The 21,581-nt window shown below is 33.8% G+C and overlaps 1 protein-coding gene across 2 annotated transcripts in view; it reads right to left on the minus strand.

The window, feature by feature from the left end:
• Positions 1 to 9,093: 9,093 nt before the first annotated feature.
• LOC145249430 (uncharacterized) overlaps positions 9,094 to 21,581 on the minus strand; it is a 111,418-nt gene continuing 98,930 nt past the window's right edge. For both annotated transcript variants that reach the window (XM_080110988.1, XM_080110987.1), the window contains 3 exons: positions 17,326 to 17,432; positions 12,198 to 12,340; positions 9,094 to 9,269 (listed from right to left, as the gene is read on the minus strand). In XM_080110988.1, coding sequence (XP_079967114.1) covers positions 9,133 to 9,269; positions 12,198 to 12,340; positions 17,326 to 17,432 — 387 coding nt within the window. In that variant the 3' untranslated portion in view covers positions 9,094 to 9,132. The remainder of the gene's footprint in view (positions 9,270 to 12,197; positions 12,341 to 17,325; positions 17,433 to 21,581) is intronic.

Consider the following 21,581-nt stretch of genomic DNA (forward strand, 5'->3'; position numbering starts at 1 on the left):
AAATACAAAGAGCGATAGTCGTAAGTACCGTCAAGATGGCGGACTCTGAAAGTACAGTGACGACATCCCTAGAGTCACAACTCTCAATTAATTTAGACAATTCAGCTTAGTGCATATGGGAGTCTCCTCAACAATAAATTCAGATTATTTATGAATGTATATTTATTTTTATATCAGTGTAAATGTATATTTATTCATCAATTTATATTTCTTTATATCAGTATAAACACTATGAAAGTAAATTAAATTTTTACAAATATAAGGTAGATTATCTTATCTACTGAAAATTACTTAAAAAAAAAAATGGATTCACTCCAAACAAGTTACACTGCAGCTGAAATACAAGAAGCTACTGCAAATTAGGGCATATTTATAAGAGAATCCTAAGTGGTGAGTTGTGCAGTGAGATGTTTATTCATATTACATTTAGCTTCCTGTATGTTTGTACAGTTGAGTGAGCAGAAAGGAAATTCAAAGGGCAAACAGTTTGAGGAAATTAAATATCAGGTTGACAAGAAACTTATTGCGGTTTTTAACTTTTAAATTCAGATAAACATATTTCGACTCAAGATTGAAATAAGCAGCATCAGAATCAACACACTTTTGCCAACACAAAGTGCATTTATGCTGATGATGTAAAAATCTTGCATTCTGGTGGTGATAAAACACTGATGGCGTTTTTGATATCGCTTAGGATTTTGAAGAATTTCTCATGCAGAAAGTTGTTGAGGTGCTTGAAAAAGTGGTAATCAGTAGGTGAGAGATCTGGAGAGTATGACAGATGAGACAGAGTTTTGTAGCCCAATTCGTTCAACTACTGCAGGGTCAGTTTAGCAACGAGCAGTTTGACATTGTGATGGAGAATTAGGCCTTTTCTGTTGACTAATGCTGGGTGTTGTCAAAGTTTCTAATGCATTTCATCGATTTGTTGACTGTACTTCGCTGCCGTAATGGTTTCGACTGCATTAAAAAAAAACTGTAACGGATGAGACCAGTCGCAGACGACCAAACAGTCAGCATGACCTTCTTTTGGTGCAACTCTGACTTCGGGAAGTGTCGTAGAGCTTTGGGGGTTTCTACAGTGAAGGGGTAAAATTTTTATGCTTGTCACGTTACATTGAGCAGGAACAAGTGCAGCAAGTTTGTTGAAACACATTCTGTTGAAGTGTAAAACAAATACAGCGATGCAAAGGCGCATCAGCTGGAATTTGATAGACAGTGAAGAACCTAATTAGATTAGAGTTTCTTTTTTGGATGCTGTCCGAGTTGAAGACTAATGGTTGGTGCACGAATCTAAATGTGGCAACAATATTCCATGCATGGGTGAATGGTGGTTCTGTAGAGATAGAAGATACACATGTGAGAAGTTTTCTTGCCTGATGAGGGTGATCCCAATTTCTTTTTCAACAGACTTGTTAGTATCTTCTATATATTTATTCAAATTCAAGTTACCCGTAATCATTAGATCAAGAAGTTGTTATACATATTGCAAAATACAATCTGAAATGCTTGGTCAACTTTATATCATAGAAAAGTGGCGAAAAATAACACAAAACATATTTTATTTTGGATAAATGCAATAATAATTATACAATTTAAGGTTTATGTAATAAGATTGCTATGGATGGGGGGGGGATACGGATAGTGCTGAACAGAATTTAGGATAAGCTTGCAATTTAGTTATAAATTCAAATATTTTGCAACAATATTTGGAATTATCAGTTGATTGGAAAAGGAAACGCATGTCATTTGTGTTTTTGTTAAGGAATGCACAAAAACAAACAATATGGATAGATATTGTAGCCTGATCGTTTACAGGGAAGAGTAACTTAGTTTATTCATGTCACGAGGATGTCTCTAGAATGGCCTCAGTATCGGCAACAAACTCATCAAGGGAATAAATAATAATATATAGATGACAGGCACATCCACTTTAGATCAAGGTTGGTACGATGTCTGCTTGATGGGTTTTCTCTTCAAGTTCTCAGCATCATTACTGGCAGGATCACTGAGCTGAAATTGAACACTGTATGAAATAAACTAACACCTCATCTTTTTTTTATATATAAAATAGAATTCTTTTATTTTAACATTTGAAGAGGAATTTTTAGAACTGAGCTGGGTGAAAGGCATCCGCTGCTAACAGTATCATTAACAACTGATCATCTCTTTCTAGTTGTGCTAATAAAAACAAGAGAAAGAGAGAAGAGGTAGATAAAGACATCATTAATATCTATCAACAAGGGGCAAAAACAAAAACTAGCAGCATTTTTAGTTGAATGGTTAATTGCTACCGACTTTTCAGCAGTAAGTTCAGACACCCAATTTTTCTAGGTAAATCAACTGAGCGAAATCATACTCTGAAGTTACCATGTTTTTCATAATAGTTTTTTATAATTTTATTCATCTTTTCAAAAGGACAAGAAAGGGAAATGTGGGAAGCTGGGGTTCCCCCAAAAATTCCATATCATTGTGCCATTATATTAGCTAGGAAATAAAAAAAATGTGAGAGTGGATATTGCCACTGGGTAGGACATCCTCAACACTTGCATTCTCTGGGCAATGGACGCTCAAACCCCCTTTTTACATAGAGTAGAAAAGTGTGATAAAAAGATGGTTTTGACATGATAATATCAAATGAAGTAAGTGATGGAAATTTCTTTTTGTGTGTGTTTTAAAATCTTAATTTATAAACCACCTTTACAAATCCACGTGACTGCTTGCAAAAAATTGAGGGGTCAATATGTAACGTTAAATAGAATATCAGCCAACTGCATTTAATTGGCTTTTTTTTTTAGTTGTGTGAAGGTTGAACCTACTGAAATCCATTCCGTCCTTCTGTGACAACAAAAATTAGAAAGTGTGTTATCTTCTATGATTATATACAAAAACACCCCAACCGCCAAGATCGTCGAAATATGTTAATTTATGAAATCATCGACAATCCAAAAAATGATGAGGAAATAGATAAGCAAATGACAATAAAAAAAAAAACTGGGAAATTTATTGATCTCCCCAGACAAAATGACGCCTTGACAATTAATTGTTAATTCCTGGTTTCTGGATAGCTGGGAAATAAGCTGAGAAAAAAAAAGAGGAATATGACCGGAATATTCTATATATAAAAGCCAAAATGTGTGTATGTATGTTTGCTTTTTCTGTATGTCTTCAAAAGGCTTTTTTCCGGCGGATTCTCGAGGCCGTCGCTCATTTATAAAACTTTTTATATCATGTCATAATGATAATATCTACGACTTAACAAGGGGGGGGGGGTCGCCTCTCTATTTAATTTGCCCGATTTTGAAACGTCAAATATTCGACATTTTCGGATCGGCACATGTTGCTTTCGTTTTTCAGTATAAAAAAACGAAACTCGATTTGAATCACTGGCACGGCCAGTGGTCTACAGAAAGCGACGTAACGTTTAGTCAATGTCGACTTCGTCATATCAGATGGTTGCTTTCATTTCGAGATGAGACACTCGCCCTAATAAACAGGGAGCTGTTTTTCCCCAAAGTTAGGTAAAAACAAACAAACCGGGTTATTGACTTCATTAAAAACTGTCCCACAGAAAATGTTAACTGCTGAATAGCTATTGCTTACGATTGGCGCATGTGCATTAAGCTTTTACGTATAAAAAAAAGAAGCCAACAGACTCGCGGTAAAAAAAAACACTGTCCCGCACTCAAAGTTCACATCATTAACTCGTCAAAAATGGGCACCTGCCAGGTCGCACTTTTTTTTTTCTTTTTTCACACTTGACTATTTTCCAACTGCGCGTCAAGGCTTTGTTTTTTTTTTTTTTTTAAAACAACCAACGATTTTTCTTTTCATTTACCCAAAAACAGACACATCTACAAACACCCAGGCAACACCGGGTACCCCCCGCTAGTAAATTATATAAAGGAAAGTCACTTCTGTGCTTGTGTGTTTGTATGTCTGCTAAAAACTTTTGTCATCCGCATCTGACCGGGTTGAAACCAGTATCATCTGAAAGAACAATACACTGGATAAAAAAAAAAATATCCTTTCTGCCGAAATATCTAGTGGGGAGGTTGTCACATACTTCTTTTATTTGGGCGATTACATTTGTGTTTTTATCCGTTCTTTTATTTTTGAAATTGTTGTGGGGTAACGATGGAGTTGACATATAATAATGAAAAACTGTTCAATATCCTTAGTATAGCAGGTGTGTCCAAACGGAACTTCATGTTGACCCGGGCAATGCCAGGTATCTATGCTAGTCTACTATATAAGTCTCAGCCATTTGTGTTTGTGCGTTTGTATGTCTGCTAAAAACTTTTGTCTTCCGCATGAGATAGTCATGAATTAGGTACCGTTAGAAAGAGCAATCTCTCAGACACATAATATTGAAAAATTAGAAAAAAATCATCAATTATTTCACGTAGAATTATTTTAAGGGGGGGGGGGGGTCAGGTAAGAATTTTAGTTTCAACGCTGTTTGTTAATTGGACGTGAATGGTTGATTTGTTACTTCATTTTAAAAAGCTAAATTTACAATATGATAATATCCGTGAATCTTGGTCCAATCGATCGAATATTTTTTTTTTTTTTTTTTTTTTACAGTGATCACCACTTATCAAGGCCCGGAAGCCACTCAGGGATAAGGGTTATTGCAAGTACATTACGTTAGTGTGGAGATTTGATGAAGTGTTTACTTAAGGGGGCGGTTCATTAGGAATTTGTTAACGTTGGACTTGAAGACATCCAAGTTGTAATCCAGTGGGAAGCAGGCAGACGGAACAGAGTTCCACAGGCGTGCAGTTCTAAGAAAGAAGCTTTGTTCATGGAATCCACACTTTGATTTAGGCACAGATATAGAGTGGGGAAAATTTTTCACAGTGGATTCAGCTAGACGGGTGTTTTTCGTGAAAGATTGGCGAGGGGGGACCATAGATTGGAATTCAGACGAGCACCTGCCATGGAAATAACGATAAAACAAGGATAGGCTCGCAACGTCTCTTTTGTGGGAAAGAGGTTACAGAGTAGAGAAAAGGGCATTCCCCACTAAGCCACGAAGTCTATTTTGTACTCTGTCAAGGCAGGATAGGCTGTTTTTAGCAGCTCCTGTTCAGATATGGCAACAGTATTCCATCCTTGGACGTACTTGGCTTTTATATAGATAGAGAATTGCATCAGTAGTGAGATATCTTCTGGAGCGGTAGAAGGATCCCACCATCTTTCCAGCGACCTTGGCAACAGACTTGATGTACGTGTTCCATTTCAGATCAGGAGTAAAGGTCAAACCCAGAAGCTTGTCAAAACACGGGGCCTCACCCAGACGAGAGCCATCCATCCCAATTGATGCCAGATGGGAATCAGAGCGTTGATGATGTAAGGATAGGAGTTTGGTTTTGGATGCATTAAAGGTAACCAGCCACATCTTCCCCCACTGAACCATGTTTGCTTACGAACTTAACTTTTGCAAGTTCGCATCCACCATGCAACAATTTTTTTTCTTTTAATGACATCAGATGACCCAAGTCCTGTTTTATTTTTATTTTTTTTTTAAATTGACTATTAAAATATCATGTATTTTTTTATTGGATTTTCATCCCAAACAAGAAAAGGTGCCACTTTGATGTAGAGGGCTACTATCAGGGACATAAGTTGCAGGGATATTATGTAGGAGCTAAGAAAACAAAATACTACTTTAAGGTAAAAAAAGTAGCCAATATGTTAGACTAGTGGGGGTACCCGGCGTTGCCTGGGTGTTTAGAGGTGTGCGTGTTTGCCAGTGGGGTGAGGGTCAAAACAAAAGAATAAGCGAAGTAAGAACCCTGTTTAAATATTATATATATATATATATATATATAAAACAATGTTAAAACTTCTTTAAAAGAAATTGTTGCCCGGGTGTTTGTGTTGGGGGGGGGGGCTTAAAAAAATAGTTTTGATAAGTAGTTAGGATCGAACCCGAAGCCTTGAGGCGAAGGTGGAAAAGAAAGTGTGCAAAAAACCTGACACGTTACCCGCTCGGCCAACAAACAGCAACTGAAACACGTTTGAATTTATTTAAGTATTAAAAACAGAATTGACACGTGCCCGCAATAAAAGTTAACTCTAGAAGTAGCAGAGTTAACTTTTACTGCGGGGCAGCTTTTGTGTTTATCCAACTTTGACTAGTTGTTTCCCCAAGATGTTGGGGAGGGGGAACCAGCTCCCCATAAAAAGGGGATTATTCAGATTGAAGAGTAATTGATATAAGGAGTTTGACCCCAAATTGATCAAAGCTGATTGCTACTGGACGTTCCCCCGGTGCGATTGCCGGGAACAATTCTTAGTTTTAAATTAGTTTCGGTTTTATACAAAAAAGCTGAACGAACACAAGACGGGCTGAAATAGCAAGAATTTTATAAAAATCAACGTAAATAAATCTAGACGCGACCTGCATTCCCAAATCGTAATTATTATCTAGGGGGTATATAAACACTTCTAAGTGATAGTAACCCCCCCCCCCTGGACCGTCGGTGAAAAAAGCCTTTTCGAGACATACAGAAATGCGCGCGCCGCATTTGCCTTTTATATATATAGATGGAAAGATTCTGACCCAGAAAACAGCAATTCTTTCCCCTTTGTCAGAAACATCATTCATGGAAGGTAAGGAAAGTTGGCAAAATAAGAGAAGCAAGAGTTACGGCATGAGCGGAAGTAAACCCAAAGTCCATTTTCTATTATGCTGCAAAAATAAATTCAAATTTTCTGAAAATGAAAATAAAAATGTTCAATCTGATGGTCACTGGAAATAGAAAAGTTTATTTGTCTTAAACGTGTAATTCAGAAACAAAATTTTCAAATTTAACCCTACGAAATAATGCTTTCAAAAGATGTAAGTAACTCCGATTCAATTTTCCACAATATACACAAAACTCATCGGATTTGACTTCAACACAATAATCAACAAGATTGGACATATTTTTATCTTTTAGGTGCTATCACTCCTGGACTTAGCAACATCAACAAAACAAGGAAGAAAAACAAAACAAAATCTTTTTCACCAAAAGTCTCATTAAAAAAAAAAAAATTAAATGATTTTTCATTTAATAAAAAATTATACAGCATTACTTGGATTTCTAAAATTTTCAACTTTAGCCTTAATAATATGTTCAAAAGATTTGATTAACCCCTTCTATAAGATATCATATTTAACTGAAACATGAATCGTGCAGCATGCGTCCACTTTGGACTGGACTCTTTAACTTTTAAGTTGTCATTATTGCTGTATGATAAAAAAACTTTTGAATTGAACAGAATAATTACTCGAGATTTTTTTCTCGAAATATTGTGACATATAGACTCGACACTTAAGTCTTATGTGAGCAACTAACATTGAAAGCAAATAAGATTTATAAAAAACAAAAATTAAAAAATAAGTTTAATAAAACAAAATTATTTATTTGTTGACTGTTATCCTCATTTTCATAGTTGTTGTTTCAGGCAATTCATCCTCTGACCTTTTTCAGGTGGTTAACCGCGACAGGATAGGAATGCTCAGTCTCTTAACTGTATCCTCAGTAATTACTGCGTTCCATAGTTGCTGTTTGTCTCACCACATTTTTGGCCAACTAATCCTCTAGTCTGCTTTTCCTACCCAAAACAGGCTATAGGATTAGATGGCCAAAAAAAGTGGTGAGACAACAACTATGGAAAGCAGTAATTACTAAGGATACAGTTAAGAGACTCAGCATTCCTATCCCGTTGCTGAAGAAGGCCAGAGGAATAGTTGGCCGAAATATTGTGAAACACAACAACTATAAAGATGAGGATAACAGTCCGCAAATAAATAAAATATACAAATTACTCATCTCAAAGGATTCCAATAAAAAATAAATTTAGTAAAACAAAATTTTCATTATTACCTTCATCTAGTCTTTAATCCTCCCACGATTCATCTGTCATATTTCAACATAAAACGACATTAACTAAAAACCTGGCTTTGCCAAATTCAAATCTACTTGGTTCCACAGAAACACTTTCATCAAACTCGCACCTAACTGTGAAGAGGCAAATAAAAAATAAACAGCCTTCCTGATATATTTCCGATTTTTATCCTCCTCCAATCAACTAGGCATATTTTATCCTCCTCCAATCAACTAGGCATATTTTTATTCTCCTCCAATCAAATAGGCATATTTTTATCCTCCTCCAATCAACTAGGCATATTTTTATCCTCCTCCAATCAACTAGGCATATTTTTATCCTCCTCCAATCAACTAGGCATATTTTTATCCTCCTCCAATCAACTAAGCATATTTCTGTTAGGTTAACCCTTTACCGCCATATTGTATTTTCAAGTTGCCTTTCAAAAAAACACCTGCATAGGAAATATTTCTTACTCTTATGGCTTGTCAGCCCAACTGGTCTTCAAAGTACAGGCTTTTTTTTTTATTACATGCATGGAGGTCACCACTTATGAAGGCCCGGAAGTCACTCGGGGATAAGGATTATTGCGTGTACAGTAATCAATGGGATAATATTGTAGTAATCATTAGTATTGGAGATTTGATAAAGTGTCTTACTTAATGGGGTGGTTCATCAGGAATTTGTTTATGTTGGACTTGAAGATATCCAAGTTTTAGTCAGGTTGGAAACAGGCAAACAGAAGAGAGTTCCACAAGTGTGCATTTCTAAGAAAGAAGCTTTGTTCATGGAATCTACGTTTTGATTTAGGCACAGATAAAGAATGGGGAAAATTATTGACAGTGGTTTCAGTGTTTATCGTGAAAGATTGGCGAGGGGGGGACCAGAGATTGGGGCTCAGACGAGCACTTGCCATGGAAATAACGATATACATGGTTTAACATTTTGATTTTTTTCCTTTTATCTCTTCCCCTTGAGTCAAGAAGGACATAAATTCGTGATTAAAAAATTTATTTATTGCATAAAAAAATTTCTGGAGATAAAAGGTTAATAGTTTTCTAGAAATTGTCTCCCCCTATATATTACACACAAGGTTTTAAACATTAACTTCTTATTTACACCCAATGTATGAGAAAATTTGAAAGTCCATTAAATCACATAATTATGACTGTTTGCAGTTACCTCCCTTTAAAAAGTTAACAAGTTCAGAAATTCAAATTTTAAAAAAAATTTTATTTCTTCAAAAATTTTTCAATAATAATATGTTGGAGCACGTTTTCGATCGTCTTTGATGCCATATTCCTCCATCAGATCTTCTTCGAATGTCTTCAATTTAGGTTTAAAAGTGATTTTTGTGAGAACAGATTCTGTTGTATCTTTGGCAGTTTCTGAAGAAATTGAAAAGAAATTTCATTAAATTTTAACATTTATTTTAAAATAAACTTTTCAATCATGGGTTTTATATCACAACATTTGAGAAAGAAATCGTAAAAAACAGGAGAAGAAAAAATTATTTTTATTACAGTTCGAAAGCTTTCACTCGTGTTTTAAATCACCAATTTGTAAGGAGCAAAGTGTAGCATCTGTTCTGATATGACACTTCATCATTTCTATCCTCACTAAGTGAAGGAGAAGTCTTTCTAGACTGAGGCAATTTTTTTTTTTGTCTCATTCCAGAGTGCCTCTTTTTGGAGAGCTGGACTTCCCCCAGATTAGAAGCCGGCATTGTGTCTAACTTTGTCCTCATGGAGAGGCAAATAAATATGGACCTCCTTTTTTTTTTTTCTTAAATGATTAGAAAAGATTTTTAAAGAAAAATTGGATTATGATTTTGTTAAAAATGAGAATAAAAAAATGACTTCTTCAATGAAAATAATTCTTTGATTTCATAAATTCCAGCTTTCCAGGCATCCACAAATCTCTTTATGAATAAAACTATCAAACAAGATCTGTGTGTGTGTGTATTTCCTGCATCTATGTAACTTTTATAAATACATATTGAATTTTTTTAAATATTTACTATTCACTGAATATTGGCTAGGTTTGATTTGGTTTTTTTTTTTTTTTTTTTTTGATTATTTAATACTAAATCCAGTAATTTGGGAAAAAGGTTTTATGTTAAAGTTCTTGAAATATTCAAATATTTATTCATAAAATTTGGTTTGGTTGATTTGTAGAGAAAAACTTTTGCTTTTTACTTTGCAGAATATGATTGAGTTTTGCAAAGAGAAAGGAAAAACACTAATTACATCACTGTTTGGTGCATTTTAGATCAGAAAGCCAATATCTTCAGACAGCCTGATTTGATAGCACCAGGGCATATTTATTGAAATAAAAATTAAAATATGGGAAGACAAAAACAATATTAATTTTAAAAATCCTTATTTAATAAATAAATAAATACTACATCTTGAATGATTTTTCTCTAAACTCTTCACCTGAACAATGCCGGGTAAATTAAGCTATTAATTTATTTAAGTCTTAATGAAGTTCAAATCTGAATTTAAAATCTTAACAAATGACTCCTCCTTACTAAAGGAAAAAAACATATAACTTGAACTGATGAAATTCTTTACAGATCATCTTATGATAGACTTCTACTTAGTGTTGTTCATATTCAAAAAAAATTACTGCAAAAATATACAATGTATTTAATAAAAAATAAAAGTTAATTCCATAAATTCAAGTTTTATAATATCTTTTTTATCAAATTGTTAGGTGAAAGTACAGAATAATTAAAAAACATCTTCACCTCCCTATTTTAAGAATGGCTTTTTAAATATTATTTAAGCACAGTAACATAAGTGCATAAGTACCAAAATATTTCATAAGTTTTTCTACCTTTTTTAAGTTTTAGCATTTTAACGATTTTACATAAAAATATATTTGGTAATAACTATTAAAGAAAATTTATTATTAAGCCTTTATAACCTGAATTATGATCTAAATGATTAAAAAATATTTATTGTTACTTTAATTAAGTTTAAAAGGTAATGATACTATGATTGTGTTCAAACTGGAAGAATTCTGAAATTCAGTAGTTAAACTACCACTGAGAATTTTTGCATTTCATAAACTTACCTTGATTATTATCCATAGTGCTTGACAAAAGTCCATCCATGCTTCTGTTCAGTATTGAAAGACAAAGGATACCCCTTAGGGGCAGTAGCATGTGTAATTGTGAGGCAAGGGTCGTGCAATCCCAACCACACCTCTCCTGAATCGGCACTGTTTGAGTCCAGTGGCAAGGAGAAGACCAGGACGAATGGAAACAATGCCGAGATAAGCGGAGAGCACATAAAGCACCTAAAAGTCCTAAATGGTTACCCATTTAGTACTGACCAGGTTCAAGTTGCTTAATTTCGATGATCCAGCGGGTACCGGTGTGTCAATGTGATTATGCTGTACATTTATGTTTATAATAACAAACGAAATCCTCCACTCTCTGAGACAGACGGTGGCATACTGAATGTAAACCATGAACAGTTGCAACCTGGAGGTATCTGTCATCTATCCAGATATTGAACTAATACGTACAAGGCGTGTTTGAATCAATTCCCACTTTATGTCATTATATTCATTTGTTTATGACTAAACAAATTAATTCAATCAGGTCATGAAGAATTAATAAAAATAAAAGTTAATTCCATGAAGACTTGGATGTAATGAAAAATAAATTCAATACATTAAAAATGAGCTCCATCACTATCATTTCATGGCATGTGTTGGACCGCTTTCAATGTAATCGATCTCTAGCTAGGCTTTATTTATCCTTCTTTCTCTCAAATCTATTTTTATCACTGTCATGTTTTTTCTTTACCTTGTCTTGTGAACTCGACTTGCTACCTCAACTGTTCTTCATTTTCTGACCCCAAAACTCTCATCCATTCTTTCACTGTGGTATTACCATCAACACATCTCTTTATTCTGTAGACATCTTTCTTATACTTTACAGATTTGATCTTCCTCTAAAATCATCAGAACTAAACATGTCCTTAAAACCCATATTAACCTCCACTGCATCAATCTCATATCATTTCTATCTTTGCTATGCATATCCTTAGTCCTTCATAGCGACGTTTCACTCCTACACAACATGTACACATGTTTGATAGACACGTTTCTTCGTGTCGTGAACAGTGCCGATACTTTGCTGGTTAGTAAAGGCAAAGAAAAAATATGTTCATGTAAGGAAAAATAACTTGTAACAAAAAAAGGCTGAAAACATTTACTAAAGAAAGAAAAGAAAAAATGCTTAATAAGAAAGATTGAAAAAAAAAAAATGTTTAATAAAATAATAAAAAAGCTGAAAAAACCTTTGAAGTCTAAAGTATTAACACCATCTTCTGGATCAGCATTTAGGGCATCTCGACTCATTGGAATTATCCGACCAGTACGAGTAGACACACGGACTCTGTCACCTTCTTCCGTGTATCTCCATTGGATGGTTGTAGGTTTTCTATGAGAAAAAAAAAAAAAAAAAAAACGCATTTGTTTATGATGAAGCAGAATTTGCTTTTAGTAAAATCAACCAAAATAAACTTTATATTCTGTGTTGATAAAAATCAAAGCAAAAAAAAAAAAAAAAAAAAAAATGCAATTAGAGAAATAAATGCACGTCACCATAAAAAATACAACTCCTATAAAGAATCCAAATGAAACTCATTATCTCATAAAAATTACCACCCCATCTACTATTAAACCCAAATAAATCTACCATTTCATAAAAAAGAACTATAGACAATAGAAACATTTAATACCCAAAATAAAGCCATTACAAATTTCCAAAATAATTTAATTTCCCATAAAAACACCAAATAAATTCACTACCACATAAAAAAATACCCTAATAAAAATTTTTTTTAAATCCATCACCCAATATATCTACTTTGTCATAAAATATAAATAAATCCACTACCCCCCATAAAAAAATCTAATAAATTCATTATCTCCTAAAACTTCCAAATGAATTTACTCATAAAAATCTACTTCTTCATACACCTTCCCTAGGATTTTAAAATTGCACATTAAAATATCCATATAATAAAAATAATAATAATACCATTATTACTATTTATGGTCCCTATTAAATTTTCACTCTGTAAAAATGTTCGTAGGTATATAGCCTGTTAACAAGAAAAATAGATTATAAAATATATTTGCTTTGTTTTGCAAAGAAAATGAAAATTAAAATCTGTCAATTTTTCAGCATTAAAAAATGATATGCTTAAAAGCGCATTTGATTGAAGTAAAAAAATTTTTTTAAAAAACAAAAAAAAAATTAAAAAATGCTAAAATTGAATTTGGAAATAATTCATACAAAAAAGCAAAAAACAAAAATGTTTCCATGCAAAGAAATGATAATGTAAGGGAGACAACTTAAAGAAAAAGAAACGTTAAACGTTGTTGGCGTTGATTGCAATAGGCTTTTGTTTTAAACCGCTCTTTTGTTCTCCTCAACCCTCTATAATCCTCATTCATGTTAGGTTTTGAACGCTATACAATCTTCTCTTTAATCATTCAAAAGATCATACAGAATTATACATTACAAAGCACAAAAAATAAATGTTTTCACGTCTGGGCAGGAGCTGCTAGAAAAACTTTATCCTGCCTTGACAGAGTTCAAAATAGACTTCATAACCTAGTGAGGGATGCCTTTTTCTCTTCCCTGCAACCTCTTTCCCACAGAAAAGACGTTGCAAGCCTGTCTCTGCTTTATTGTTATTTTTATGGCAAGTGCTCGTCTGAGCTCTAATCTATAGTCCTCCCTGACCTAACTTTCACAAAAAAAAAAACACTTGTCTAGCTGAAACTAGTATCAATAATTTTTCCTACTCTTTATCTGTGCCTAAATCTAAACAGATTCCATAAACAAAGCTTCTTTCTTAGAACTGCCAACCTGCAAAACTCTTTTTTCCATTTTCCTGCTTTCCAATTGACTACAAAAAGGCATGTTTTTTAGCCCTAAAGTCCGAGAGCGATGCGAACCAAAATTTTGCTAGGGTCACCCATACTGAATTTATATTAAGAACAATGGCCTCCACATTTTGGCCAAATTTAAGGAAAGTTTAAATGGATGGATCAAACGCTATGGGGCAAAAAGTGTCATTTTTGGCTATTTTGGGGCATTTTTTAAAACCTTTTTTGAGCCCCTGGGGACACCGAATCCCAGTGTAAATGGATAACAGTGCAGTTTCAGGTCTTAAGACATGTATATTTGAGTTGATCACCATGAAAAGCCACTATATAGTCAGACATACCAAGTTTTCGTTGAGAAATATAAAAAAAAAGAGCTACAAAAAGGGGCGTTTTTAGGACTTAAAATCCCTGGGGACGCGAATTAAAATTTTGCCAGGGTCACCCATACTGGTTTTATATTAAGAACAATGGGCTCCACATTTTGGCCAAATTTTAGAAAAATCTAATGGATGGATCAATAGTTATTGAGCAAAACAGGTAATTTTTGGCCATTTTGAGGTATTTTTGACCTCTTTTAAGCCCCTGGGGCCACAATGGGAATTTTTGCAAAAAAAATTTTTTTACTGTGCACATCTATTTAATGAAATACAATTTGTGGCAAAATTTCAGGAAAAACTAATGGACGTTATCTGGCAATTGTCTGGAATAACGGACGCACAGACACCACTGAAAACATAGGTCCCTCTCCGATAAATCGGGAGACCAAAAAAGAGGGATTTGCATTTAGAAATAAACATAAGAAAAACAGAGACTTAATCACACTGTACAAAGAATTAAAAGTTCTCGAAACTCTTAGAAAAGAGGAAATTATCAATGAATAAAGCGTTTTGGGTAAGTAAATTTAGTTTCAGTGATAGAAAACAAATATTCAGTATTGTTAAAAAAAAAATATGTTCATAATGATTATTCTATGAAATATATATGTTTATGAGAAAAATATTCTTAGTCAATTATATTTCACCCTTTACATTAATCCTTTTATTAATGAAGCTCGATGCATGTTAAATATAACTACAGATTATATACAAATAAATGATAAAAAGTCTATATTCCAAATTCCAAGATGTTGTTCATTTTACCGATTATTTCTTTCAGCAAGTTAAGATGCTCAATTTTTGACAGCACCTGTTTCATAGCACATGAACTTTTTGTCATTTTTACATATACATATATATATATATATATATATATATATATATATATGTATATATACATACATACACACACCTATATGTAAGCTGATCATTAGCCAAAGGAAGATTCATACATTGTTTGAATATCTTGTTTTTAATCTTGTCGATTTCTCTTAATGGATTCTAAGAAAAATAACTTTTTTTTCTAATGAATTTAAAAGATTTCATTTGAAAGTAAAATAAAACAGATAAACTTTTGTTTCCTTTCGATTTTGTATATATATATATATATATATATATATATATATATATATATATAATGCCTAGTTCCAGTGATAAACAAATATTCAAGATTGTAAAAGATATTTTACCTAGTACTTTATCCGTTACACCACATGTCCTGGTGAAGAATTCGAAGTTTTAAACCTAATTTAAAAGTTCAATTCTCAGTGCATGCAATACTCAAAAATACAATTGTGAATTATTAGGACTTCTACCCAGTCATGGCTGATGGGACAAAAGTATGCATGGATTGAATAAAAGGTTCTGGTCAAAATTCTGTGCAGATTCCAGGGTTCAACAGAAAGATTCATAAGTTCAACAAGATACACCTGAAGAAGGTCGGAGGTTACATCGACGGAAACGCTTAAGATGAGAACAGTAGTCCGAAGAATCCAAATAATATGAATTACCAAAATTAAATGGAAAACATTTCCACTGATTTTTTTTTTTTTTTTTTTAATCACTTTTAGCAGACAACAGTATTTTTGTTTTTGATTTTTATTGGTAATTGTGTCGAATTTGAACCAGACGTAACTAACCATCCGCTCGGCTTTGCTTAGAAGATGACGTCATGCGCTTTGGTTTGATTGTAATCTGACGTAAGACACTGATAAATGTGTGACAAAGGAGCAGATGATCCTTGAGAAAAATCATTAAATAAAGTAAACAACACACCCTCAAACGTCCATTCCTAACAATTTTATACAAGATGAATATCTCCATCTTGGATCAACAGTTGCAAACGCCAGGAGCTTCTCGACAGTTATCTTTTCGAGTTTATGTGGAGGCAGAAATTTGGTAATGATCTGTTTGTTTCCATCTTAAACTATATATCGAAAAACTACCTAAAGTTCCTTCCACATCCTCTGTCTCTTTTCACGCCACTTTAACATCATCTGATGCTACCATAGAAAAGTCTACCTAATCCTAAGGGAATATCTCGGCTGTTTTAATTTAATTTAATTTTTTTAAATCGGTTGACCAGCCCCACAGGAAAACAAAATATTCAGGAAAAGAAAAATTTTTTTAAAGTTTACTTTCCCTTAGTTACAAATTTAAAGAAAACAAATGAAGCATGCATGGTGCCCTGTGAGTGCACAGTGAACGAGACATAAAAAAAAAAAATGACTAAGTTAAGCATTACCCCCCCCCCCAATCAGCCCCAAAAGTCCCCAGGGGACATCACATCCTGGTAAAAATGAACAAATGGTGCAGTTTTAGGCCTTAACATATGTAAAATTTGAGTTCTGCACCATGTAAAAAAAGAAATGACTGAGTCCATCATTTGCAACGGACGAACAGACAAGGATGAATTTAGAAGTCCCCCCCTCCTTTTGTTGGGGGACCAAAAAAATGAAAAAGAAATACACATATAATACATGAAAAACACACAAAAAGTGCCTCTCTAAAACCTTTGTTAAAAAAATATGAAAAACAAAACAATTGGTTTGCTTATTAATTTTGTTCAATTTTGTTTGATCAGATAAAAAAAAAAAAAAAAAATACAACTTACTTGTTTATTTTTTCACTTAAAAAAAAAATTGTTACAAAAATAAAGCAGAAATCGTAACATTGTTTTGGTAGGTCATTGTTTCTTTTTAATTTTGTTATATTTTTCTTTATTTTTTTCTGGTGATGTTATGATATTAAAATGTTTTCTTCAGTATTTTCTTTGGGTAGCGTTGTTACGCTTTGATAATCAGCGACGCTCAGCAAAAACCGGCGGTTGACATCTTATTCCGAGCAAAGCCAAGAGGACAGTTAGTTCAAATTCAGGTTCAAATTTTGCACAAGTATCTTTTTATTGTTCAACTAATATACAGCTTTTATGCTCAACTAATATACAGCTTTTATGCTCAACTAATATACAGCTTTTATGCTCAACTAATATACAGCTTTTATGCTCAACAAATATACAGCTTTTATGCTCAACAAATATACAGCTTTTATGCTCAACTAATATACAGCTTTTATGTTCAACTAATATACAGCTTTTATGTTCAACTATTATACAGCTTTTATGAAAGAAATTTCAAAGAAAAACACTCACTCGTCTGAAGGATCAACTAAGGAAACTTCTGTGGTCACCAACAGAGGCTTCTCAACACGCACAATTGAGCCAGGGTTAGTGGCAGACTTATTCATCTCGTCATATTTCTATAAGAAAAGAAAAATGAAAATAAATTAATGCTTTTATAATATGGAAATAAAAAAGATTAAAGATCAATTCATTGAAATAGTAATATCCTTTCTCTTAATGTTTTCCTGTGAAACAATGGAAGGTCTAAAAACTTGGAATTGCTATGGAAAGTAAAGGTCTGAGAGCGAATACTACCAAAACGATGATCAATAGTTATCGTGTTGGAAAAGGAGGGGGGGTAACTCAATTTTTGTGTCATACTTGTAAACATTGGTTACAAAGATGGATAGCGAAATTTTTAATAGAAGTTATTACTTACACAAGCATCCGTGCCTATGGTTAGCCTGTCAGGTGACAGAATAGAGGAAGGAAAAACCCTTAATTTTATATACATGTGGCAGCAATTTGCATCTGAGGAGAATAGTGGCTATGAGGACAAATTGGAGAGAACAGGCAGTCGAGTTTTTGACAGGCAACAGGGAGCATAGAGATTGGGAGCTGATGTGTGTGAATTACAGTTTAAGTTAAGAAACTTTCTACTCTAACAGTTTCTTCCATCGAACAGCTAGACTTTGGAATTGCCTTCTTGCTACCCTGACTGTACTGATATGCAGAAGTTTAAATGTAATGTAAACCAACATCTTGTTAATCTTTTTTAGGCATGGTCCCAAATAGCAGCCCCTTATATCTAAATGCTGATATGCCTTGTTAGGGGTGAATTTTTGAGTTTAAAAAAGAGGAATTGATATGAATTGTGATGTTGAGGACAAGGAGTTCCAACGTTTTTTTTTTTTTCATTTACAAAACTATAACTAGATTATGATCACCAGGTTGTGTGATGTATGAAACAGAAACTTAGCCAGTGAGGGTTACATGTGTTGCATGAAAAGAAATATAATGGATGTGTAACCCGAGTCTTAAAAAAACCTATCTGATGACCTCAGAAGAAAATTAAATCTGGACAGTACAGAGACACGTGTACAAAACAGGAGGCTTTGTTGGTTTGGCCACATTGAAAGAATTGATGAGAGTTCTCGGATTAGTAGAACAGTTGAGATAGCAGGGTCAGCTGGCTAGGGGATGTTGAAGGAAAACATGGAAGTGATGAGAATAGATTTGAATGAAAAAAGGATAAAGATTTGGCCAAAGATACGTTAGTTTGAAAGTGAATTTCTAAAAGCCGTTTAACAACACATGATTGCATGTAAAACAGATGTTAAACTGAATATGATGATAATCTATGATCAAAAGGATGAACTTCATTAATGCCGACATCATCAACGCTTGGATCATTGATTATAATCTTTTTTTACCCCTCCCACTCCAGTAAAACATTTGCAACAAATATTCGTCTTGCAACAATAACGGTTAACAATTTCCCTTACTCTCTGTCATTGCCTAAAACTAAACAAAATATTCCATGAGCAAAGTTTCTTCCCTAGTACTGTCAGTCTGTAGAACACAACACTGCAGAGCTGCTTCCCAGCATGGTCATTTTCAGATCTAATAAAAATAAGTTCTTGTTGAATTTAAATCATCAAACCATCTTAATTCAGTATGTTATCAAAATAAATTTTGTATCATTTTTTTTACACAGTGATCACCACTTATCAAGGCCCGGAAGCCACTCAGGGATAAGGGTTATTGCAAGTACATTACGCTAGTGTGGAGATTTGACGAAGTGTCTACCTAAGGGGGCGGTTCATTAGGAATTTGTTAACATTGGACTTAAAGACATCCAAGTTGTAGTCCGGTGGGAAGCAGGCAGACGGAACAGAGTTCCACAGGCGTGCAGTTCTAAGAAAGAAGCTTTGTTCATGGAATTCGTGTTTTGATTTAGGCACAGATATAGAGTGGGGGAAATTTTTCAGTGGATTCAGCTAGACGGGTGTTTTTCGTGAAAGATTGGCGAGGGGGGACCAGAGATTGGAGTTCAGACGAGCACCTGCCATGGAAATAACGATAAAACAAGGATAGGCTCGCAACGTCTCTTCTGTGGGAGAGAGGTTGCAGGGTAGAGAAAAGGGCATCCCCTACTAAGCCACGAAGTCTATTTTGTACTCTGTCAAGGCAGGATAGGCTGTTTTTAGCAGCTCCTGCCCAGATATGGCAACAGTATTCCATCCTTGGACGTACTTGGCTTTTATATAGATAGAGAATTGCATCAGTAGTGAGATATCTTCTGGAGCGGTAGAAGGATCCCACCATCTTTCCAGCGACCTTGGCAACAGACTTGATGTACGTGTTCCATTTCAGATAAGGAGTAAAGGTCAAACCCAGAAGCTTGTCAAAACACGGGGCCTCACCCAGACGAGAGCCATTCATCCCAATTGATGCCAGATGGGGATCAGAGCGTTCATGATGTAAGGATAGGAGTTTGGTTTTGGATGCTTTTTTTTTTTTTTTTACATCATTCATTTCTGTATTACGTTTAAGTTATTTTAAACCCCACTCTTCCCATGTTAAATAATAATTTCGAAATAATGTTAATATTTCAGCGTCCCAATTGTTCTTTAGTTTTTTTTTCACGTTTAAATTATTCAAATAAACAATTGTTAATAGTGTCTGCTTTTTTTTTTTTTACATCATTCATTTCTGTATTACGTTTAAGTTATTTTAAACCCCACTCTCCCCATGTTAAATAATAATTTCGAAATAATAACGTTAATATTTCAGTGCGCAGGTTATGCGTGCATGCGCAACCGGATGTCGTAAACCGGAAAGTGGGTTACATACATCGTTACAAGGTTATTTGAGTTTTATAATTATATAGATTAGTGATGAAGTGATTCAAATACCGATTTCGATACTTTATAAATCTCCAAATATTTAATAGAGTTGTTATTTTTTCACGATTACCATAAAAACGCATTTCAGATATGCAGATATTTTCTAAAACAGAAAACAAAACATGTGGGGGATGATCTAGAGTTTGATTTTTACTGGTTGTTTAAAATCAATGAATATTTTTTTTTTGACATTACTACCAACAGTGGAAGATTTTGTTTTAAACAAAATCAAATAAAAAGACAAAAGAATCATTTTTGGCATCGGAAAATAGACACAAATTTTTCCAATTCCGAGACCCCCAAATGTTATTTTTTTTCGATTCTAATTAATTGTCCCAACACTAATCTATATATCTATAAAAATGAGAATGTGTTTAAGGACAATTCTCAACCTATATAGTCAATGGATTTTTGATCTACAGACTTGAGATTTTGTATATAGGATATTCAGACATGTGGAAAACTTTTTAATTAGTTTTCTTCCGGAAAAAAAGTGGCTATAAGAGGTCAAAATTGAATAATTGGTATGTAGGGGTCAAATTTTTATCTATTTGGTAACTGTTTCATGATTGCGCATGCAGGGTCATGAAACATGACGGCTCCCTTACGTTAAGAATAAGTAAGTTTGAAAACAGTTTATAAAGACTGTGTCAAGCTGGCCTAATAGTTATCATACTTGATTTGCAATTTTTGGGTTTGGGTTTCCATCTCAGTTCGAGCATTTTTTTTTTTTTTACTTACAAAAAGTAAACTGATTAATAAAAACAACACTCATATGCATATGTCTCAGTTTCTTTGTTATTTTTTTTCACTTAATTTATTTCAAAGGAAGTTAACGCTTACTACCTACGGAATTTCTGTTTATAATAACCTTGTAACACTAAAGAGAGGCCACATCAGACCTGTAGGGTTGATGTGACGTTTCTTTTGGTTAAAAGTAATTTTTGTTCCCGGACGATGATCGGGTTTTGAAGGAATAAAGATTATTATTAATTTTTTTTTTGTCAATAAATTCTGAGCTAAGTCTGTTGTTGAGATGGCGGCGGCAGGGGTGCCTTTGTGGCGGAAAGTTGAATCACATTCTAAACTTCAAAAGCGAAAAAGAATGCATAAAATATTTTAGCCAAAATACACAGGCATTTGATCTGAAATGGCCGAAATCATAGTTGTGCAGGAGCCGGAGGGTTGGGGATTGCACACCCGCAATTGGCAAAACTATGAGCCAAGTTTGATCTGTGAGTTTGACAGTTGAAAAAAAGTCGGGTTGTTTTTGATCCGAGAGAAACACACGCAGTGACTCGGCATTATGTTTTAGAACAAAGAATAGGAAAAAAATGAATTGTCCGAAATTTCAAAACAATAAAACATATTTTTTAT

This window comes from Euprymna scolopes, chromosome 28, assembly GCF_053919585.1.
Source record: "Euprymna scolopes isolate OS-2025 chromosome 28, ASM5391958v1, whole genome shotgun sequence".
Taxonomy (NCBI): domain Eukaryota; kingdom Metazoa; phylum Mollusca; class Cephalopoda; order Sepiida; family Sepiolidae; genus Euprymna; species Euprymna scolopes.